Below are 25,180 nucleotides of genomic sequence, written 5' to 3'. Positions count from 1 at the left end.
GCATAGCACAGGTAGATCAGCTTGGTGCTTTGTGACCACCTAGAGGGGTGGGATAGGGAGGTTGGGAGGGAGGAGACACAAGAGGGATGGGATATTGGGATATTTGTATACGTATAGCTGATTCACTTTGTTATACAGCAGAAACCAACACACCATTGTAAAGCAATTATACTCCGATAAGGATGTTTAAAAAAAATGTTCTTCATAGTAGGAATATTTCAGGAATAATGATTTTTCCCATTGACATTACTCTTAGGATATTTGGGTAGTCAGTGGTCATCTGTAGACTATTTTTAATGGAAAGGTAATACAGTTTTATCTTCCAACTTCTTTAATAACCATTGGAAAAAAGGATGACCCAAAGTTTCACAGATTTTTTTTTTCCCCCAATTTTAAAATGGACGTAGGGAGCTTAAAGGCTCATGGCAGCTGGTTGTATTGACTTTGTGGAATTGAAATTGGAACTAAAGAAAGGTGAAATAACCTAGAATTAAAAAGGAATATTCTAATTACAAGAGTATGTTGATAGCAGAATTGGAACGTGAGCTCCCAATTTGTCAGGGGTGCTCTGCTGTTCCACCTACATCCCTCCTCCAGACGGCAGAATGTATTTCTCCAGCTGCTGGGCGCGCTGCCTACATACAGCCCTGAGCTGTCAGCTCTCTCTGGGAATTGCCCTTGGCTGAGGAGAGCTGTTTTTCTTAAGGTCACACCTCATTGCTGGGGTTAGACCGCATCCCATGACTGAACAAAGCCAAGGTATAAAGGCCTAGTCCCCTTGATCCAACTCTGACGGCCCGTTCCAGCTCCAGAGCTTCCCTGGGGTTGGCTGAGCCTTTACTGTGACTGAATCAACAGGCTAACTCCTCCCTCTGCCCAGCTGTTTCCTTCACTCCCCACAGGTGTTATTCCCAAGAGAACTTGCCAATAAACTTCTTGCACACAGATCTCCCTCTGACTCTGCTGCCCAGGAATGTGACCTAGGCCTAAATTACTCTGTTTTCTCCATGGTCAGTCTAAGGTATTCCCCCAGCATTAGTATGTGAGAGCAGATGTAATAGTCTTCCTTTAAAATAATTTTCTTCTGATTTCCTTGGGGTTTCTTCATCTCTTAGCCATATATTAATGGAATTCTACTAAGAATTTACAGAGAAGACAGAAAGGATCTAGAGAGACTCATTCAGAAGTGTTTCAGTTTATGGAAATGATTAAAGAGTATAGATTTTCTGCACAACTGTCAGTGGGCTTATTTATTGTTCAGGTAGAACTTAGTAAGTGAATTGATCATTCTGTTTTCAAAATAGTAAGGCCAAATTGTGTGTGTATTTCTGCACCCAAATAATGCACAAATGGCTCTATAAGGATTTGTATAAATTAGGCAGGGCCTCTCTGATATTGATTACTTTTTCTCAGAAAATTGTTAAACGAAATTATCCGTGCTGTAGGACTATAACTTTTATCATTTCTCCTTCTTCTCACCCTTTCCCCCTACGAAATGGGTGTGCGACCTAACCCACCCTGTGTGTTTCTACCTCAGCATGAGCGTGGTGCTAATAAGAGGGGAGGAAAAGGAGGAAAACATCTGCATTCTTCAAAATAAATAGATTCCAAAGATGCGAGTATTATGCTCATTCTCAGTGTAATGAGATCCTGTTCACCAGTCTGTTGTTAGAGGATTAGGGCCAAACTGTATCTCTTGCTGTAGTGTGGCTCTGACAGCAGTGGAATTGAAAAGAACCAGGAACTGCTGCTGTCCACTGGACACTTTTGTCAGGGGACCATGACGGCCAGCTGTCTTTGGATCGGCTGGATTGAAACGCTGGGAGTCTGCACTATTGCTGTGCTTGAGTCTCTTCAGCTCCTTAGGGGCCATTCTCTTTCTCAATAGGCAATACATAATTATCATGGAAAATAAAGTTAAAAGTTAAAGTTAAAAAAAAACAATAAGTATAGATTTATTAAAAGCATGGCTTTGTAGTCAGGCAGATTCAGGTTGTAGTTCTGATTCTGCCACTCACCTGTGAACTTGGAGGAGTTTTCTTTTCTTCTATTTTTACTCCCCAATTGCCCTTTAAAATACCAATGTTTGTAATGCCAAAACAGTCCAGAAAAGTATACAATGAAATGGAGTCTCCCTTACATCCCGGTTCTCCTTTTCATCTCCTTTCTCTAATGGCTACCACTGAAGAGTTTCTTGTGTGTCTTTCAAGAAATTTTCTATGCATGTAACAACAGACATATGTGTAGGTTTATCCTTGCTTCAAAACACAGTTAGAATCTTACAACACATGTGCAGTGTTGTGCATGTGCTTGTTTTCAACCTAATAATGTAACTTGGAGGATATTTCACATCAGCGCATATAGACCTATCTTATTCTTGTTAGTGGCTGCATTGTATTCCATTGAGTAGATGAGCCATGATTGGATAGGTGTACCCTGGTATATCTATCTAATTCTTATTGATGGGTAGTGATGGTTTCTCATAGATTGCTATTACAAACAATACTGTAATAAACATCCTTGTATATCCATCTTTGAGCACCTGTATGATCAATTTTTTAAAGTGGAATGTCAAAGTATGTGGACATTTGAATTTTTGACAGATGTTGCAAAATAGGGCAAATGTCTCAATTTCTTTGAACTTCAGTTTTCTATTCTGATTAAAGTTGCTAAAATGGGGGTAGAAACAGTACCTATCTCATAGGGCTGCTGTGAGGATTAAATGAGATAAGATACTATTCAGTGTTGCCAGATGTAGCAAGTTAAAATATAGGACATCCAGTTAAATTTGAAATGCAGATAATGACAATATTTTAGTATAAATATATCCCAAATATTGCATGGAACACACTTAAACTAAAAAATTATTGGTTGTTTACCTGAAATTCATATTTAATTGGGTGTCATTTATTTTTATTTGGCAACCCTATACATTAAGCGATCAGCACACTCCCTGGAATACAGTAAGCACTAAATAAATTGTTCATTGCTATAATTCTTATTAGACATTCAGGGAAATGCTGTCATTCAACAACTGTTTTTAGAAATAATGATTCTATATTCATTAATTTACTTATCATTCATTCAACAAATGCTGAATGCCTACTCTAAACTAGGCATTATTCTAGGTCCTGAAGATACAGTGGTGAATAAAACAAAGTCTGTATGAGCAGTTGAATACTTTTGTATGTTGTAGATCTGACATGGGCTTGAGATTAAGGAAGAAAGCAAGCTCAGTGTATGTGGATTGTTTGTTTAATTAGGTGAGGTCAGTTATACTGACCTTCTTTATTATCTTCTTTCTCTAGTATGCCAACATAACTTCTGTAGCTTTTGAGGAAATCTTCTTTTCAGGAATCTGTGATGCTAATGGGCAATCAGGAAAATTAGATTGTGGAAAGGATGACAGAAGCCTTGAGGAGACCCATGAAGATCTCTTCCTTCTGCCCCTTAAGCTTCAGCAATGGGCTTGGTATCTTGCTCGCGGTAAATACTTGATTTCTAGTCTCTGGAGCCAGTGGTTCAGTGACATGGAGAATGGTAGGTGCTATCCCACTCTCATTTTCTCAAGGAGGTCCTCAGCAAATTGTAGCAGCTCCTAGTATGCTATGCCTTATCAGGAAGAAGCAGGTTCAGACAAATTTATCAACAATTATTAGATACAGTTGCTATCTCTCACCACCTTTTCTCAGAACTCAGATTCTCTGATGTTCTGAGAGTAGATATATAGTTAGTGGGTGTGTTTTTAAAAATTCTTTCCTCAAAATAATTCTAGTCACTATTCTTTGACAATTAACCCCATATGTTTTATGATACCTTTGGAATTTAAATTTTATGAGTCCTTTTCTTGAATTTTGACTTATTATGTAGTGATTGGCTTGTGAGCTTATAAGGTAAAAGCTAACTTATTACCCCAACTATTTTTGAAAAATCTGGTTCAAAGAAGCATTAGCTAGATTATGTCCATTTCAAAACCTGAAGCAATTATGTGGTGATACTGATACTTGAAGCATATTTAAAAATCTTGGAGTTTCTTGATTCAGTGCAATTACATGAATTAACTTGCTTTCAGAGTATTTATATACTACAAATCCTCTACTAGAGTGGGAGGGCTTTTCTTGACAACGGTAAAAGCAAAGTTTGAAGGTGCCGAGTCTACGGAGCCAAGTGTCATTTTCACGTCCCACAAGGCCACCCTGTGTTCCCTGCACAGAGCTATGACGCAAGCTTGCTTCAAACATGAGTCTTGGGAACAGCTGCACCGCACATGGAGGACCAGGGAGTGTGTGTTTTCGTTGTTTCAGGATGATGGCAAAATGAAATTACTATACAAGCTAAAATCTTAGAAGTCTGGAAATATTTTGAAGATGAACCTTAAAGGAAATTTTCCTATCTGTCCCTCCAGTCTTCTGATATGTCTTTGATGTTATAAAGTCAGTGGTGGCGGTAGTGTGTAGGAAAAGAAAAATGGTGGGATTTAAAATATATTCGATTTAAATTCCTTTGCAGATCTTTATCAGTTTATACTTGTTAGTAAGTTTGGGTACTTTTGTAGCTATGATCCTTAGTGCTAACTGAAGTGTATCTCTGAGGTCCTAGTTAAATGCAGTTATCATTACCTGGTAAGAAAGAATAGGAAATAACATTAAAAAAACTCCTCTGATTGTGTTATACATATTGATTGTTCTACAGATATATATTCAAATAAGAGGCTTAACCAAGACATCACACACAACATATGGTTTACTGATATCTCCAGGCCCTTTTTCTTCAAAACCCTAATTACATCTGTAGAGTGTTACTTTCTCCTCTCCAGAATAATCTGTTTTGTACTTCTTCCTCTTCGTTCAGTTTCTGGTAGCCTCTTCAAATCATAACTTTCTGTCACAATCTTCTTTCTAAGAGTTATGCTCTCTTCTTGGTAGGATGCTGTGTACAAGTCTGACAAATGTGTCTGTGGGTTGGTTGTGTAGGTTATTGATGAAATAGTTGGATAGCGCTAGGGTCAGGGTCAACATCCAGGGAATACCACTTGCTGTTTTTTGTCATATTGGTCATTAATTTTGGATAATATTTCCTTTGAGGAAATTTCTCCCATGTTTGTGTACCTTCGCAACAACATTTTGCTTCAAGTTCTGAAAAATTTTGTCACAAACAACATTGTTGCCTTGTGAACGTCTCTATAGCTCATAGCCCACAGAGGTGACATTGTGTCCTGTGGAATTTGTACATGTACATACCAGAAGGTTCTTAAGATTTCAAATACTGTTAGTCATAGACTTTGGAAGTAAAGTGTTTGGAGTGCTCATTTTTAGGGAAGGAATTTCCATTGGAATAGGTGGAAAGGCATAGGTGACCAAGGATAAGAGTAGGTGTTAGAAGATATCTGGAGTTACAAAGGGGTCTTTTGGGAAGAGGAGCTCTGAGGTATATGTTCTGGTCAGAGGGCAGACAGGTGGCAAGAGAGAAAGAGAGAAAAAGGAGTAGAGTGAGTTAAAGTAAGGGAGACTGGGCTCACACATGGTATTACAAATATTTTCTGCTTTCTTGGACTGTTGTATGACATTAGCAGACTAATGGTCAGATCTTAGTGGGGGTTGGTCAGATGATTTATTCTGAGTGTTTTTCTAGTTTTGGAAATATTTAATAGGTTAGAAAGTAGAGGGTAAAATACAGATAGGGGTGCGTGTGGGTAGGAGGAGAATGGGCATGAGAATCTGGCATGAGGGAAGGGATTTTTCTCTACTTTATCACTTCTCTGTATTGTCCCAGTAGGAATCCATATTGACCGTATCAGATTCTTTCTTATCAAGGATTCTTTGCATGCCCTGGGATTTTGCAAATTTTTTTCTTAAAGAGATTTTATTCCAGTATTTTTCCAAGTGTAGCAGTTAATTCAACTAATTCCCATGGATATCACCAGACTTTTAAAAACATATTTCCAATTGCTTTGGTTTTATGGGGGAAAATATTATGACACTAGACAAGTTAGAATTTATTACCCCAAATAGTGGCTATTGTTACTTACCCGTGCAAACTTGACTCTCAAGTGTGCATTTTAAAATGTATAAGAGATCCTGTAGAGTTTCCTTTTACCTTGGGTTGATTTTTCCATTTTGGTGGAAGAGGTAGGACGTGGTCGTTTGTAGAGCTTAATAGTATACAGGTAGGAGGAATCGAAGTTTGCAAATGGGACTTAGTATCATCTCAGCTTCTTCTGGAAGCAGATGCACTTTCATTTTATCTAAGATACTGTCTCCTGAGAAATGTCACTAATGCTCCAAAGGAGATACCCCAGGAGAAATAGACCAGCACATAATCTATCCATACCTGTAAAAATAAATAAAATGAGATTTAAAGACTTCCTAGGGTCTTTCATTGTCATTGAACTAGATAAAGTGCAGAAAAGTATGGCATTGGAAAAATGATTGAATTCTGGCTAGAGATGAAAATGCTGCAATTGAAAACTTTCCAGAACAACATGTACTTGGATCCGTATTAAAGAGAAATTCTTTGAGTGTTTAAGCCAAGTGACCCAGCAGGGTTGATAGTGAGAGGCATATTTCACAGTTGTATGAATATTTAAAACTGTTTTCCAGCTTATAAAAGAAGTAAATTAGGTTGTTTCTTAAAAACTGCACAATGAAATTAACCTGCCCACCTTAACTTGTTGGGGAACCTGGCCTACTCGTCCCAGCCTTCTCTCCTAGAAGGGAGTCACTGAGAAAGAAGTGTGATGAAGGTGTCCAACTGGTTTACATTTCAGAGAACTTCAGAAGGGATGATTAGCATCACGGATACTGCCACAGGTGGTCTGTTTCCAGATGGCCTGTCTGCCTAACTGTCGCCAGGGGCCTGACCAGCCAGACACAATAGCTTTTTGTCATAAACCCCTTTGAACTTGGTGAAGGGTAGACCTGCGACTCCATTATATCCATGAGCCTCGAAGAAAACAGTGCAACATCTTGACTGTGTTCTCAATTCTGAGCTGTTGGTCCTAGCCGTTAGAATGCCACGAAGCCTGCCCTTTGGCCAGAGTGCTGTGGATAATTTGTAGGTGGTCTTTCTTGTTCAGTGTTCTAAGGCTTCTTTTGTCACCCATTGCTGTTCTTGTCCTTTCCAGAATTTTTATTCTTTTCCTCTTACTTGCATTTTAGCTATTGCCCCCTTGCTTCTGTCTCCTTCACTTCTTGCCTCCAGTAAAACAGACTTCTGAGACAACAGCAGTGATGTTTCTATACTTATTAATACAGAGGTTGAAAAGAATGTTAATGACTGAATTTCTTTCTTTCCTTCCCCCTGAGTTTTTTTTTTTTTTTTAAATATTCTGCCCAAGGATATGCAAGTAAGAGTTAATAGCTGCTGTATAAAGCTGGTACCATGGGGTGGTGGAAAGAGCACACAGCCAAGAGTTAGGCATTTTGAGTCTAGCTCCAGGGATAACTAACTCACTGGGTGTCTTTGGGCAAATCACTTGACTTCTCTGGGCCTTAGTTCCCACATCACTCAGGTAAAAGACTTTGTTATGCAAGGTTCTTTGAATTTAGTATTCTAGGAAAAAAGTCTAATCTGCTTCTTCTGTCATATGATGCTCCATTGTGAATACATTCTCTTGATTCTTCTCTGTTCCAGAAAAAAATTAATTTTGTTTTTGTTCTTAGACTGCAGAATGAAAAATGGATGAATGTCAAAGTGGGAGACATCATTAAATTAGAAAATAACCAATTCGTTGCTGTAAGTATTTAGTATTGTTTAAGAAATTTATCTCAGGTTAAAATAGCATATGTACTAAAATATTCACATTTGCAAATTTAGTAAATCTGCACTAATTTAGCGTAATTAAGGAGGGAATACCAGGATGTATTATTAAAAAGTCTCAATTATAAAATATTTGAAAGACATATTGATTAATTCCTTTCAATAACCTGATAACTCAGATAAGGCTGAGTGATTATCACCTTGTTATTTCCTTTGGGAAATTAATAGATAAAAAATATTTAAAATCAGACTGTCAATTGTTTGATGTAAATAAGGGCTTTTAAAATGCTCCAGAGTACTTTAAAAATAGTTTGTTCTCACATAGTTTGAATATTATCCCCCCAATAACGGAATTAATACTGTTAATGTGCAGTATCATAGAAGAAAAGATTAGCTATAGAAAGAGAGAATGGATGTTCTTTCCTGAATAATCACGATCAGAAAATGTTGATTGAATGTTCTTAATAAATGCTATTTATGAGGTTTTACTTTGTATACCAAATGCACTATAACTTATATTCTCAAGCTGCCTGTGTTACAGTTTCCTTAATAAAATTCTAGGGGTCAGTTAAAACTAAAATATGTGTGACTAACTATAGTTCGTATTAAATGCAAGGCTATAAAAGCTATCCAGATCAGAGATTAAAAATTATAACTATTGTAGTCTTTATGTCAAATATATATTAGATTACTCATGAAAATTTTTGTGTTAATGCCATTTTATTTATCAAGCTGTGTTCTTCATTAAATTTGAGACATTTTCCCACAGCATAAAACAAACGGGCCCAAGATCTATTTACAAGAACAACTCAGTTAAGACTCTTAAACATTCACTTTCAGAAACAGTCTTCTTTCATTAATGTATCATCTGTGTATACTGATTCTCTGGAACAACCCATGCTAAGGTGACTAGTCAGTGGATAGGCCATTCAAAAAGAGTGCACACTTTAAATAGAGAAGTGCTTATTTCTCTGACAACCTCAAGTCTCTAGAAAATAGCTGAGAGCCAAAAATAAGCAAAAAGGTGTTGGTGCAGCCAAAATGGAGGTCTCAGAGCCCACCGATGTAACCTGGGTTCCTTAGACCTAGGGCAGTCTGCCAGGTTTTCAAAACTTATTTACTTTTTTTGGACACAATTTAAAGTAGCATGTCCAGTTTATTTTCCAGCTCATTAAATACTAGGAGCAGTACACCGAGGGTAGCATGTGTTAGAAGAACATACCCTGTGGGAAAGATTGAGGCTTAGTGTAAAATACAGTGTAAGGATACTGGGTGGGGAATTGGATGAGAACTGAGTCTTTGCTCCATTCCTTCAGTGACAGCACTCTTATCTTCTCTGCCTTTCGTTTGTTTCTTCACATGTCAAATCCAGGTGCAAGAGCACTATATGATCTCAGAGATCCCTTCCAGCCCGTAGTTGCTGTGATTCTCTGTCTGAGCTGAGACTAGACTACAAGATTCTTACAAGCAAGGAGCACATTGATTTGCCTGATCCGTAACATTTAGTGCCATGTGGGATCATAGGGGGCAGTCAGTAAATGTTGGCTGAATGAATTAATGTCCATCTTTTCTAAGAAAGAAGACAAAAAAAAAAAAAAGTGGTTATAAATTTCCCAAATTCAGGGCGTTCCGGATCCATGAGGTACTAATAGGCCCTAATTAAGAAAAGATCACATATATTCAGGGTTCTTTGCTTAAGAAGAAAGGGCTCCATGTAACTTATTTTGGTTCTACTTTCAATTAAGATAATTACAATGAAAAAGTTTTGGTGCTTCTTAGTGGATAATCTTAACTTTTTTTTTTAATGGACATATATAGAATTCTAGGATGTGTGCATTCAAAAGAATTTTTTTGGAAATGACTTTATGCCAGGCATGGTGCTAGATATAGTGGAATTAGGAAAAATTAAAGTATCCCAAACACTTAACTATTATTTTATTTGGAATTATATTTCAGGGGAAATGCTAGGTAATTTCTGTTTAAGGTATTCTGTAAAAATAATATTTTAAAAGCCCTATGGATATACTCTAACAGGGATAAATATTGGACTGGACTCAACGTATTCACTGATACTCTACTATGTTCGTTTATCAGATTCTTTGAGGTGAATCCCATAAAGGCAGGAGTCAAATTTGTGTCTCAAATCTCTTAACTCCAAGGACCTCATGGACAGCATATCTGTGCTCCAACTTGCCCTCTAGCCTTAATATTCTAATTTGCACTTCCCTTGCTCTTTGTTTTTAATTTAGTTGTATTTTCTGTGTTATAGAAAATAACACATGCTTGCTTGTTATTGCAAACCTTTCTGTGGAATGAAGCATGGAAGTCAAGTGTAAGTGCAGGCGTCACATGGAAGGAAACCAGTTCCATGAATGCATCATTATCATTGATTTAAAATGAATCCCACACTTAGATGAGTTTCCATGAAGTCAGTGATTCACGTGTCCCAGCACTGTCCAATAGAAATTTCTGCAGTGAAGAAAATGTTCTATATTTGTGCGTCCAAATATAGAACAGCCGGTAGCACCTCGTGGATACTGAGCACTGGAAACGTGGCTAGAACAACTGAATGTTAAATTCTATTTAATTTTAATTAATTTAGATTTAAATAGCCACGTGTGACTTGTGGCTACCTTACTGGACAGTGCAGATGTAGCCTTTTTATTGTGGCTACATGATGGGGTAGAAATGCTTACTCCCTACTCTTTCCTAGGTTCATCCTTCCTGTTTTCACTTGGAGGGGCAGCCCCAAAATAACACTAAGCGTCTTGCACCCCCTTGCTTGTTCCCCTCTCCCAGGAGTGACTTCTCCGATTGTTAAGTGTTGGGGCGGGGAATGGTGTGCATGACCTGGCACCTCCTTCCTTCCCTTTCTCTTTGGGCTCTGTCTGTGTACAGAGAGTACGTTCTGCCCCGCTCGTTCGAAGTACCAATTTTACAGGAGTAGATCCCCATGGTGGGGGTAGCGAGAGGGTCCTGGTAGTTTCGAGCTTCCAGAGAGCTTCAACTATGACTAGATGAGTCTAACAGGGGTGAAGTGTTAGCAAGCCCACTGGGCCCACAGACCTAAAGCCTGGTGTCCAATAGCTTGATCAGTGACAAAGATGATATTTTTATCTCCATTGATCTCTGTCTGACTCATACAATTATAGCTTGTTGGTTTAATCTTTGGATAAGTGAGGAAGGGATTCCTTCAAACGCCAAAACACCACAGTGCCTCTTGATTAGGTCATTTTGTTCAAAGTTTATCCATGTGCGGCTACGTGGCACCTATGAAACTGTTTTTGAGGACAAATAAATGTTTCTGTGGGTGAACTGCTGTAATCACTTAGAAGTGCTAATATAACTTCCTATCCCCTGGCATCAGTTGGCAGGGGCTGTCAGAGAGCTTACATTTGGGGAGCAACAATCAGAGGTCTCTAAAAGAGACTCACTTCGGAGTTACTGCACAGAGGTACATCTTGGGAAACCAGATCATGAAAATCATGATAATAATAGCTCGCCTTTATTGCCTGTGTGCCACGTGACAGACAATATTACAAGCTCTTTATATGACTTAACTCATTTAATCCTCACATTATCCCAATGACGGCAGGTTATGTACTATTATTGTTCCCATTTTACAGACAAGAAAATGGAGGCACAGTGCCATCAGATAGCTTGTCAATAGGAGAGCCAGGAGTTTTAACCCCTCCCTTTACCATACGCTGCTCCTGCCTCCACTGGAAAAGTTGGTCCTGATTACCTTGCGACTGGGCTTCCAGAGTCAGGGCCTCTAGGCTTGGATGATGGAGGTGAAGTGGCCAGAGAATGTTGCACCCAATTCTGACACGTAACCTCTAGCTGTCCAGACTTAGAACTTCGAACTGGATTTATGTCACCATATCAGTACATTTTAAGGAAGGAAAGGAGCTTGCCTGAGATGACCAGTTAGCTGGCATGTTCAGAAGTTACTCACCTTTGTTTTCCCAATAAGGAAAACTGCCCCTTACCTTTTTTAAAAAAACTCTAAAACACTTTTGAGCTGAATTTCCAGAGCTCCTATTTTTACTGCGGGACCAAGAAAAAAAAAAAACGTAGAGCATAATTCAGTTATCACAATGAGATTGACTTCCATTAGAAGAATTAAGTAAACTGTGTGAGAAAAACACACTGCAGAGTTCTTGATACTGCCAGAGCCTGGACCCTGGGAGCCAGGCCTACCTTCCTCCTTTACTTGACAGCAGTGCTCTTGTCTTGTTTGGCTTTTCTCATCTGGTGGTAGAAATAAACCTCTTACTGGACATGAGCGTATTTGAACATCACATGAATTTAATTGTTTAGCTTATTTGAAAAACAGTCCACCCTCCATCCCCTCCACAAAAAGGCCTTCATGTTTTCAGTGTTTACAACAGTAAATTTTTGCTTTAAAACAAAGACGTTCTTCTGTTACAGAACTGAAAATTTCACCTTAAGAAATGAAAGGGCTAGTTTAACCTAACCTCCAGTGCTGACCATGGGAAGGCTTTGTCTTTCTCTTGACCCATCATCAGGGCATTTTCTCCAGTCTTTTTCAGCACTGTTTTTGGACATCCTTCCGGGGAGGCCATTTTGTGGTTGAATTGCCTTTTTTAGTTATTTTAAGTTTTATAGCTTCAAATCAGAGTTACTTGTTTTACTCTAATTGCTGAAATAAATCTTCCTTTTTTAAAAATATGTGAGACATTCAACATGCATTTGCTGGATCTGAAATTTAAATTTTAAATGAAAACATTATAATCTTACCCATTTTCAGTTTTATGACTTCATTCTGACTTTTGTCCACATCAACATATTTTTCCATAAGTATACTCATACTGCATGAGCCATTTTGTATTCTTATTTTTGCACTGTAAAAGAATAAAAGAAAAGATAATTTTGTAGATGATAAAGAAAATAAAGAAGAATTCCACATGTGAGAATGGCTTAAAAAAAATGAAGGGAGATCCAAATATGGTGTTCCAATTAATTCTACAAATTTATCTTTCCATCACGTCATGAATCGAATCCCAATATTCTTTTACCATTGTAGTTTTGGTTTTTGAACACCAACGAAGTGAAATGCTGTCTGTTTTTCATAGTTGTATTCCAGTGACTTTGTAGCCAATCAGTGGAAAGAGCATACATTTGGGGATCAGAGTTCCGAGTTCTAGCTTTGCCCTTTAACCTCCATGTGGCCATGAGTATGGCCTTATATTGCTTGGAGTCTTGGGATCCTGTATTAGATGTGATGAAACTTTCACCATGACTTTGTAAAGGGTATGGGCATTACATGGGTTAATTTAGCTCATCTAGTGCTTGTGAGACCAGAAATTACCTTCCCAGGTTTCTTATACACACAACGGGAACAATATTATCCCCTAATGGGGCTGTTGAGAGAATAAAGTGACGCAATTATGTGAGAGTGTTTTGTAAACCCTTAGAGAACTCTACAGCTTTCAGGTGTTATAATCACTTGAGGTTTTGCTTCATTTGTTCTTTAGTTCAACAAACATTAATCATGCCTAGTAAATCTAGGAGTCCAGTGTCATTGGCGCCTAGAACTCAAAGATGTTCAAGGTTTTCAAGGTTCCTCTGGCTGGTATATTTTTTTCAGGTTTCCGTGAAGCCCCTGCTTGGGCTTTTTGTTACCTGTGGAAGGTGGGAGAAGAAACATTGTGTTGAAAAACATTCCTTAATTCTTGGGAGACATAGCTGAGCCTTTCCTGGAAGGGCGTGGGGAAAAGGCACCAGTAATTGACAGCAGAAAGTACAAATGGGGGTCTAAGGAAGATGGGTACGGTTGGAATTAACTGCTGCCTGGACCCCCCGTGAGTTCCAATAATCACACCTTCCCTTCCCCGTGCTGCATTCCTGCTAACGCCTCTGCCTGCGGAGACCTGCCCTCCATTCCATCCAGAATATTCCATTAGGCCCTTCCTCAACTACCAACCCGACGTACTCCCTTTCTCATTTGCATTCCTCCCACAGCACTTTGTTAATAAGACACTTAGAACCCTTGTCATATTCTGCCTTTACTAAACTATAAAATTCTTGAAGGTAAGAAGCTTTTATTTAATTTAGTACTCCTGGCAGTAAATGCCTTAGATTGCCTAGATTCACATCCTGGTGCCCTACTTACTATGTGGCCGCAAACAAGTTACTGAACCTCTCTGAGTCTCACTTTGTTTATCTGTAAAGTGGAGATAACAAGACGTACACTTAGGACTTCTTTGAGTTAAATAAAATATTGCATGTAAGGCTATTGGCACAGTGCCAGACACATAGTAAGTCCCCACCAAATTTTGGCTACTGGTATTATAAACACCTACAGCTCAAACACCAGTTTCTGGATCGACTAGGAATTGGGTCCCTGAGAGATACTAAAGGGATCAGCTTAAAGAGGACTGACTTGAGGCTCACAGAGTCATGGGGTTTGTTGGGCCCGAAGACCACCCTTGTGTTGCTCCACTCCCTTCCCAGAACCTCTGACCAAAGGGCAACCCAGGACTAACAGGGCTGTTACTACAGCTCTCTTGCCCTTCCTTTCCAGAATGACTGCTGAGTGCACGTGGAAATAGGACAGCATGATGATGAGTGAGCTGGTCACTTATTCCACTGGATGCCCCTATGGTTCTGCCTCTTCACACTTCCTCCTCAACTAATGAATTTAAAAAACTTGAAGGGAGAAGTTAGCAAAAGGAAAGACCAAGGCTCAGCAGTGGGGCAGGGAGAACAGAGGAAGAATGAGGGGAGGCAGGACAGAGATCAGGGAGTGGGAAAACAGGAGGAAGGTTCAGAGGACATAGAGAAAGGTGACAATGGAGGTGACAGGAGGAGGCGGGGAAGGTAGAAGACAGGAAGGTAGAAGTCCCAGGTCCCCAGGGGTTAGAGAGAACAGGAAGAGTTAGCCCAGAACCCGTGGGGTTTACAGTTCTCAGTTTATGCCTCTAGGAAGTTGAGTCACTGCTTAGGAAAGAATCTGGTCAGAAGGTGGCAGTGGTGACTCAGTCACATGTTCTGAGCCAACTGTGGCCAACAATTCCTCCCTTTGTTTATCAAAAATATGTCTTGAGGCAGCTGAGCTCAAAATTAAACTGTAACAAGAAAAAAGTAATGATTCTTACTAGGCAGAGTTTTGAAGAAAAGCAACTCTAGGTACAAATGGATATCTTTCTCTAAACTTCACAACTATTTCAATCACAGATGATAGAATTAGGGAATTGTGGATTATTTTTGAAATGATCCTGTTAAACTTGGGGAGGAGACCCATAGGCCGAAGAGCATGAAGCTCTACTGCTATTGTGCCTTGTGCCTTTATTCATTGAAATTTAAATGTGAGAAATAAAATCAAGGTAAATTTTCATAACATTTTTCCACTTTAAACTCAAGATGGGTAATTTTTGGCTCAAGAGTGGCATACACTCTTCACATGTTCTCTTCAGAGCAGGTTTGCTCAGGTCACATTGTGAGAAGTCAGAAAATAAATAACTTCTGCCTTGACAGGCGTCTCTGGCTTTTTCATCCAGAGTTGAGGCGGAGCCTTGATAGTGCAAACCCATTTATTCGGTTAGGGGTTGTCACTGAGTTGCTTTTTAGTTCTGTTTTATTACAACTTAGACAAAACTATACCCCCTCCCCCCCACATGCACCTACACCATGCCTATTTTTGAGTTGAAAATTTAAAAGCTTGAGACAATGAAATCAGTGGATTGATTCTAAATTTAACCTCCAAGGTTTGAGAATGGAACAATTCAAATATTTAAAAAACAAAGATAAGAAACATTTACAGTTTTGGAATGCCAGTTGTACATTTAGACAGAGCTAAAAAATTGTTAGGCTAATATGTCAAAATAAATTGCTAGAATTTTAGTCAGTTCTTTTTAGACATGTAAAACCTTCAGAATTTCATAAAAACCCTCATTTAAAAATCAGTTTTGAAATTTCAAATAAACAATTTCCCAATGTAGAAAGCTACCAGAATTCTAAAACTGAATTGTGATGGGTCATTTCCAAAACACAAATGGATGGCCGAATAGAATAAATTATCTCTGTGAAAGACCAGCTTCCCACCTCTGAATGTTTTCTGTTTACCATGTTTTCTATTCTATCCTGCTCTCTTGCTTAGCCCCTGCTTTTCTTCTCTTTCCCTTTTCTCACATGCCACCATCTTTTTATTTTCTCTTGCTTATGTTTTAATCTTGTTTTTCCTTTAATCCTTTTCTCTTTTAAAAATTTCCTTGCCTCTCTTATTTTTTCTATTGTTTTCAGTTTCCTCCATCCTACTTTGCTTTTGTCTTTCCCCATCTTCTTTCCCTGCCTCAGCTCTTAACTGATAACCACGGAATTAAAGTATGTGCATATAAGTATTTCCAGTTATCTTATTTATTGGGGAAAGTTTTATATTTCCCATTAGTAATTATCAAAGAAAGAAAATAGAACTTTATGTATTTCTATGAGATATATACATTTTATATAGAAATATATAAAAATTTAAACATTTCTATTAAAAAAATAAAGTGGCTATTAATTTATATGCTATCTCTCCCCTTGCTTATGTTCTGATGGTCAAGGGCGTGCAAACCAGGAACAAGGAAGTGGAGGGTGGCTTTGATTCAGGGCATATGGTAGAGAGGTGGAACAGAACTTCACCCCTCACTTTTTTTCTAAGGTTCTAATGGCTCATTAGTAGTGGAGGGATGATACAATGTAGAAGGCTTTCAATCAATCTTCCCTTTTCAAGTATTCTTTATCCTGGTTTTTCAAAATAGGCTGATCTGCTTCTCCTATCAAGTAGTGAGCCACATGGCCTCTGTTATATTGAAACTGCTGAGCTTGATGGGTAAGTTATTAAGGTCAAAATAATTATTTAGATTGGTTTTCAATTTATTTAAGAGTAATAGCTTTAGAAAGCCGCATAGCACAGGGAGATCAGCTCGGTGCTTTGTGACCACCTAGAGGGGTGGGATAGGGAGGGTGGGAGGGAGGGAGATGCAAGAGGGAAGAGATATGGGGATATATGTATAACTGATTCACTTTGTTATAAAGCAGAAACTAACACACCATTGTAAAGCAGTTATACTCCAATAAAGATGTTAAAAAAAAAAAGAGTAATAGCTTTAGAAACAGAATCTAACTTAAACCTTATTCTTAGATGTGGTATATGTATACAATGGAATATTACTCAGCCATAAAAAAGAACAAAATAATGCCATTTGTAGCAACATGGATGGACCTAGAGATTATCATACTAAGTGAAGTAAGTCAGACAGAGAAAGACAAGTACCATAAGATATCGCTTATATGTGGAATCTAAAAAAAAATGATACAAAGGAACTTATTTCAAAGCATAGACTCACAGACATAGAAAACAAATTTATGGTTACCAAAGGGAAGGGGGGAGGGATAAATTAGGGATTTGAGATTAACAGATATGCACTACTATATATAAAATAGATAAACAACAACAAGGACCTACTTTATAACACAGGGAACTATATTCAATATCTTGTAATAACCTATAATGGAAAAGAATCTGAAAAAGAATATATATATGTGTATATATATATATATATATATATATATATATATATATATATATATAACTGAAGAACTTTTCTGTACACCTGAAATATTGTAAATCAACTCTATTTCAATCAAAAAAAAATCTAAAAAGGCCCTAATGCTTCATTTTCTTTTCCTGGAAGAAATAAGACTCTAAATTGCAAAGTCCATTTGCTAATTACTTTGCAGATCTTGTGAAACCTCTGTTTTTTCTCTTAAAATTATTTCTTTCAGAAACAGCGAGCGAAACATATATACGTAAATAGCTTTACACAGGGACTTTTCACTGAGATTCCCTGGAAGGGGTTTCTGTTTGTTTGTTTGTTTTTAATTTCAAGTGATTGTCTAAGGAAAATGAGAGGAGTGACAATCAAGATCCCTTGAAGAGGGCTTCCTTGGTGGCGCAGTGATTGAGAGTCTGCCTGCCAATGCAGGGGACATGGGTTCGTGCCCCGGTCCGGGAGGATCCCACATGCCGCGGAGCGGCTGGGAAAAGATCCCTTGAAGAAAGAGGACTGATGTTACTTTAGAAGGCAACTTTTGGAACTGGGTCAAATGAAGATGTAGAGAGATAAGAGAGAAATGGAGTAGGATGCAGTTTTGACATGGATGCTAATTTGGAATTTAGTTATGGACTGTATAGTAATTCTGTTTCAGTGGATTCAGTTTGTCTGTCTGACATCAAAATATTTATTGAATGCTTACATTTTAAAGATACTATATGTGTGCTTTAGATGAATTTCATCATTTAATCCTAACGTAGGTACTATATAAGCCCTGTTGTACAGGTGAGAAAATGAAGGCTTAGAGAGATGAAAGAATTTGTCCCAAACTTCTAGAGAGTGAAGCCAGGACTCAAACCTGGCGGCTGACCAAAGAGCCCATGGTTTTAGCCGCTGCTTTCAAAATAAATGCTGTATTGAGCTATCCAAATAGAGTTCAGCCTGTATGATCTTACCCTTGGTCTGGGCAGAAGCTAAAATAGTGCTAAGAGGGAAATTTATAGCCATATATGTATACACTTGAAAAGAGAAAAAGCCTCCAATCAATGATCTAATCTTCCATCTCATGAACCTAGAAAATAGCAAAATAAACTCAAATCAAGCAGAAGGGAGGAGATAAAGAGTGGAAACCAATGAATTTGAAAATAGAAAAACAATAGAGAAAAGTCAATGAAACAGAGAGCTAGTTCTTTGAAAACATCAATAAAATAAACAGACTTTTAAGAAGACAGGGAAAGAAAAAAAGAGAGAAGACCCAAGTTAACAATATCATGAATGAACCAGGGGATATTATGACAGATCCTGAAGTCATCAAAAGGATATGGAAATACTACAAACCACTCTATATACATTAATTTAACAAAGTAGATAAAATGGACCACTTCATCGGAAAACAAACTATCAGAACCCATCCAATATGAAATGGATAATTTGAATAGCCCTGTAGCTATTAAGGAAACTGAATTCAAATGTAAAATATAAAACTATAGGGGCTTCCCTGGTGGCGCAGTGGTTGAGGGTCCGCCTGCCAATGCAGGGGACACGGGTTCGTGCCCCGGTCCGGGAAGATCCCACATGCTGCGGAGTGGCTGGGCCTGTGAGCCATGGCCGCTGAGCCTGAGCGTCTGGAGCCTGTGCTCCGCAACGGGAGAGGCCACAACAGTGAGAGGCCCGCGTACCACAAAAAAACAAAACAAAACAAAACTATAAAACCTTTAGAGAAAAACATAGTAGAAAATCTTCAAGATTTAGGGCTAGTCAAAGAGTTCTTATATTTGATCCCAAAAGCGTAATACATAAAAGGAAAATTTGACAAACTGGAATTCATCAAATTAAAATTTTTTTCTGTGCAAAAGACCCTGTTAAGAGGGTGAAAAAATAAGCTACAGACTAGGAGAAAATATTTGCAACCTATCTACCTGGCAAAGGACTTGTATCTTGAAAATATTAAAAATCCTCAAAACCCCACAGTAAAAAAACTAAACAATCCAGTTAGAAAATTGGCAAATGACATGAAGGGACATTTCACTAAAGATGATATACAGATGGCAAATAAGCACACGAAAAGATGTTCAACAACATTAGCCTTTAGGGATATTAAAATTAGAACCACAATGACATATCACTTCCCACCTATCAGAATAACTAAAAGAAAAAATAGTGAGAACTCTAAATGCTGGCAAGGATGTTGGGAAACAGGGTCACTCACACATTGCTGATGGGAATGTAAAATGCTACAATCAAACTGGAAAACAGTTTGGCAGTTTCTTAAAATACTAAACATGTAACTACCATATCACCCAGCAGTGTCATTCCCAGACATTTATCCCGGAGGAATGACATATGTTTACACAAAAACTTATATACAAATGTTTGGGGCAGCTTTATTTGTAATATCCAAACACTAGAAACAACTTATATGTTCTTCAACAGGTGAGTGGTTGAACAAACTGTGGTATATCCATATCGTGCAATATTACTGAGCAATAAAAAGGAATGAAATATTGATACACGCGACAACCTGGATGAATCTTCACAGAATCATTTTGAGTGGACAAAAGCCAATCCCAAAGGGTCACATACTGTATTATTTCATTTATATAACATCACTATAAAATTAGAGTAGTGGACAGCAGATTAGGGATTGCTGGGAGTTAAAGATGGGTTTCAGGAGGCAGGGAAGTGAGTGTGTCCATAAAGGGAGACTGAAGGAATCCTTGCGGTGATTGGAATGTTCTGGATCTTGACTGTCAATGTCAGTATCCTGCTCATGATATTGTGATATAGTTTTGCAAGATGGTACCAGAGGGGAAATTGAGTAAAGGGTACAAAGGAGCTTTCTGTATTGTTTCTTATGCTGAAAATCATTTTGAAGTTTATCAAGATATTGAGGCAGATTAAGGAAGAGTATGAAGGTAGTAATCAGGAGTTTTGGAAAAGAAATTTCTTTTTATCAGTAAGGTCTATGTGTGATTATTCTTCCCCTTTAGCTTCCACATCTGAAGGTGGAAGTGAACTGGTACAGAGAATCCTGAGGAAGTAACTTAACATGATGATGATGAACTTTGATGAGTGACGGGATTTATGGTCATGGAACGAGGGCTGTCTGGTCCAGCTGGTGTGACTGACTGTTTCAATTATTTGAAAAGTCGTTCAAATGACCCAACTCATTTCGGTCCTTTAACCTCAACACCACTGTCTCACTCTTTTCCATCAAGCCCAGCTCAATATCTGCCTCAATTATGAAGTTATTCTTGACTATTTCAATCCCTACACATCTCTGCCTCCTACGAGTTGATAGATTTAGATCAATAAGGTTACTTTTAAACAAAGACGTTTCAATTATACATTCAACTTAATATTTCATGCAGAAAGGTGTTTCACCAATGGGCATTCCTTGGGTTGGGTATATATTGTCGTAACATGATTGTGAAGCTCACTCATGGGAAGTTTAGATTAAATGCAGTCTCAGGTACCTGCTCAGTTCTCTAAATTCAATTATTTCATGGTTTGGCATGTGCTTCTAAAAGGCGATATTTGCTTTTTTACCTACCACTTGTTTCCTGCAAGAGGACAGTAACCTTTAGTGGCTGCATTGAGGTTCATGAGTGACTATGGTATATATTCAATCAATATTTGTTGACTGAATTAGCCCACTACTAAACATCCCATAAAGGTAGAACTCTGACAGATGATCTTAAGTTATGGTAGAAGAGAATTAGGTTGAACTCAGTGAGAAAACTGGCATTGCAAACTCTTTAAACACAAGACTTTAGTGATGGTCATAGAATCTTCACTGCTGGCCATTTCACGAATACCAGAGAGCCATCTGTCCAGTGTATAAATGTGGTCTTGCCTGGAAGAAGATGACCAGCTCACTGTGATCTACTTAGTTCTTGTCTAGTTGTGTGATTCTAGACTTATGGGATTCTTGGCTTGACTCTCCAAGAAAAAGAAAGCTGTATTCCTTTTCCCATTTGAATTTCAGCTACTGTGAAATTAGCCATGACCATCTCTTACAAGTAAAACTCCTACATAGATAGCAGACTCTGGAGTGATACTGGTCTCCTTTATTTGGCAACTGTGTTCCCATTCCTAATGTGTTTTGTAACTCATGCATGGTGTCTAAGTAGGTTTGAATGAAAGCATATTTATTACATCCTCTGTTTTTTCAAATAGCAAAACAGATTACTCTGTTGTTACACAGATGTGCCGTGGGTGGAATGCCAGCTCTTAGGAGCCTGCAAAGCCCTGTCCATTTTCCCGAGGTAGTGTGGGAGGTGTGAATGACATTCAGAGGGAGTTTCTTGAATCTCTTGTGTTGGATTTTGCATGTGCTGAAATTGCTGAAGTGTCCCTGATGGCTTTGTGTAAGATGCTGTTGGGCTGTTCCATTTAAAAGTTCATGCCGTGTCAATTAATTTCACAGGGAAACGAACCTTAAAGTGCGCCATGCGCTATCAGTTACCTCAGAACTTGGAGCAGATATTAGCAGACTTGCAGAGTTTGATGGTAAGTGTTTAAAACTGACAAACAAAAATCTCAAAAAGCTTTTGTAACAAAGCAATGTAACAAACTAATTATATGAAATTCAATTTATGTTTCTTTTTATTTGGTGGAAAGACATAAAATTCTCCAGGCATCAAAGCCTGTAATCTCTTCTCACACTAAAGAGTAAAAGTGTTTTACTCTTTTACTCTCCAAGGGGAGAATGGCTTTATCAGTTCATCGTTCCTTTCATCCTTGTTTCCTCTTCTCTAGATCTCGTTCTCTCTAGTCCCACAATACTCTTCACTTGCCTGACCTAGATCTCCTTGGAGCCTTATGCAGACATGCTGAGGATGAATACAGGCCACACTCATATTTCTAGCTTTAACAAGCCATCCATTCTCTGGCTGCATAACAAAGGCCAAACACTAGACTGCAGACTTCATGAAGACAGTAATCCTGCCTCATATATTTCTGTGTCCTTCAGAGTGCCTGGTATAATGTCTTAAAGATAGCAGGTGTTCTAGAAGAATATTCTGATTTATTAATCAGTTGGTCAGCTGTTGCACTTTATTTTAGACCACGGTTTTGCTATCCCCATCTTCACATCATTCAACCCAGTCCCCTGCTTCTCAGCATGGTCTCTCTTGCCTGTTCTACTCCAGCTGTGTTTTTCTTTTCTGTTAAAGCTGTTGCAGAGAAACAGAATCCTTCGAGTCAAAGCAGAGAGCCATTAATGGTAGGATTCTAGGCACCCGGACAGACTGTGGGAGAATCTTTGGGTCTTTCTGGCGCCCCTCAGTGGTTTCTTGCTTTACACATTTATAGGTCTGGCCTTGAATATCAGTGTTTCCATATAGATTGGTTTTATTTATTAACAAATATTTATGAGTTTCAGGCTATCTTTCAAAATGTTTTCTTTGGAGTCCACTAAAGGAAAATGTGGACAAGGGTCTTAGCATGATCCCATGAGTTAGAGCACGGGCAAATTTAATTTTAAAGTTTCTCAGTGGACAGCTTAGAGTTTATACTGCCTGTGCTTTGCATTTGCTTGTAAACTCCCTCTGATTCTGTTAATATTTTAGTCTTTCTTAAATGAGTGGTGTTGTAGAAAACGTTTATAGAAAACAAATTGTTCCTCCAGTGTGAGATTTAAGTCAAGGGAATAACCAGGAAACTGAATGGCCCAAGAAATATTTTGATTAGATTGAAACAAATTACGCATTTTCTACTAAGTAATTTTTTCAATGAAATGTTACTGTTACATGAATCCAAGAAGAGTAAATTGTGCTCATGAATCAAAATACTTTCTTAAAATATGTCATAGAATATTTATGGAGTCCTAAAAGGGCAAGAGCTAAATGTAATTTACTCATTTCTTTCCCGGCAGGATTGTACCTTTACACCTCTGTCAGTTTATAAGGAGGTAAAAATTCATGGCTTTTTGCTTACTTTACCATCAAAAAGAAGAAAATGATGTTATAATTACCAGTTCATTTTCTTTCACAGATACTGGTACAGATAGCCTACACTATGACTCAGTTACAAACAGCCCTGAAATCGTAGTGACATAAACAGTTGAAGTTTATTTCTTCCTCATGTCACATCTGATGTAGGTTGGGTGGCCTTCTTCATCTTGTAGCCGTGATGCCTAGACTAATGGCCTTTAAGGTGAGCACGTCACAGTAAGGATGAGATGAAAGAGACAAACTGACTTTCAACTGCTCTTCCTCTCACTTTTCGTTGGCCAGCGTGGGTCACATGGGCCTGACCTAACTGCAAGGGAGGCTGGGAAATAACGAGTATGGATATTTGTTGAGTACTGTCTCTACCACACGCATCCTCTGACCATAGGTCAGTTCCAGGGTAGTGTATAAAGGGCCAGGCTGGATTAGGTAGACTTTTTTTTTTTTTGCGGTACGCGGGCCTCTCACTGTTGTGGCCTCTCCCGTTGCGGAGCACAGGCTCCGGACGCGCAGGCTCAGCGGCCATGGCTCACGGGCCCAGCCGCTCCACGGCATGTGGGATCCTCCCGGACCGGGGCACGAACCCGTGTCCCCTGCATCGGCAGGCAGACTCTCAACCACTGTGCCACCAGGGAAGCCCTAGGTAGACTTCTCACTTGGAACAGCAGGAATGGGGCCAAGAATCCTCCTTCTCAGCATGACTCCTTATAGTCTTAGTCCCCCCTTCCCTGCTTGACTTTTTCTTCTCATAGCACTTATCACCATCTGGCATCCTCTACAAACTGCTTATTTTCTGTTCATTATTATTGTCGATCGCTACCTGCTGCCATGTAAGCTGCACAGGGATCTTCGTTTTGCTCACTGATATATGCCAAGTCCCTAGAACAAAGCTCAAAAAATACGTGCTGAATGCATGAATAAATGGTCACAGGTGCCAGAGAATGGGGGAAAGGATCAGCCTCAGGCCCCAGAGAGACTTGATAGAGCAAAGGAGTGGCCTAAGGTAAGGGATTGAGAGTGGAGTGTGAAACGATGGGGTGAGGAGGAGGCTTCCTGTTGGGAACTTGTAAGACGAAGCAAGGGTGTTGGGTCCCCTTCTGCTGGAGGGCAGTGGCTAGGAGAGGGGTCATCTGGTGGTTTTATGATGTCTTGTCTTCAGAATCTTTTCTCCAAACACAATTTATCACAAAAATCCCAAATTTAAACCAATACACGTGGTGCTGCTTGGGCTGAAACAGGAAAATACCTAAAATAATTCCTTTATCACAGATGGGATAACAGGTCCTGAGAGGTCAGAGGATTTGCATATATATATAAATAGTCTTTTGTTAATGCTTCATAAACTTTATTTTAAAAGTGTATTAATAATTATTACTTAATAGTTGTGGCCTGAATTTGCTTCACATAGCACAGATAATTCACCAAATCTCCAACATATAATCGTTTTCCCAAATAAAGGCAACACAGACCTCTCTTTTCTCTCATTTATACGTAAACTGTGGTCACTTTTCAGAGAATATGTAATGCCAAATTTTTGAGGCTGGTACGCTTCTGGGCTAAATACCAGATTTCTGCTAAAGTTACTCTTTCATTCTTAAATCTTGGGTTGAATTTCAATCTACCTTAAAGTTCAAGGCAATTTGATGTTCCGTGGGTTTAGCCATATTAAAATATGATTTCTTGGGCTTCCCTGGTGGTGCAGTGGTTGAGAGTCCGCCTGCCGATGCAGGGGACACGGGTTCATGCCCCGCTCCGGGAGGATCCCGCATGCCGCGGAGCGGCTGGGCCCGTGAGCCATGGCCGCTGAGCCCACGCGTCCGGAGCCTGTGCTCCGCAACAGGAGAGGCCACAACAGTGCGAGGCCCGCGTACCGCAAAAAAAAAAAAAAAAAAAAAAAAAAAAAAA

The 25,180-nt window shown here is 38.9% G+C and overlaps 1 protein-coding gene across 9 annotated transcripts in view; it reads left to right on the top strand.

The window, feature by feature from the left end:
- The window catches only part of ATP8B4 (ATPase phospholipid transporting 8B4 (putative)), a 258,876-nt gene that overhangs the window by 113,596 nt on the left and 120,100 nt on the right, over positions 1–25,180 (top strand). For 8 of the 9 annotated variants that reach the window (XM_027096598.1, XM_027096596.1, XM_027096604.1 and 5 more), the window contains 3 exons: positions 7,662–7,734; positions 16,527–16,597; positions 21,751–21,833. In XM_027096598.1, coding sequence (XP_026952399.1) covers positions 7,662–7,734; positions 16,527–16,597; positions 21,751–21,833 — 227 coding nt within the window. Of the gene's footprint in view, positions 1–3,438; positions 3,487–7,661; positions 7,735–16,526; positions 16,598–21,750; positions 21,834–25,180 lie in introns of those variants that run through there. The other variant, XM_027096603.1, reaches the window with a different exon arrangement.

Source organism: Aethalodelphis obliquidens, unplaced genomic scaffold (assembly GCF_003676395.1).
Source record: "Aethalodelphis obliquidens isolate GAN/ISIS:26980383/991018 unplaced genomic scaffold, ASM367639v1 scaffold105, whole genome shotgun sequence".
Lineage (NCBI taxonomy): Eukaryota > Metazoa > Chordata > Mammalia > Artiodactyla > Delphinidae > Aethalodelphis > Aethalodelphis obliquidens.
This window is presented reverse-complemented; position numbering and strand designations above follow the sequence as displayed.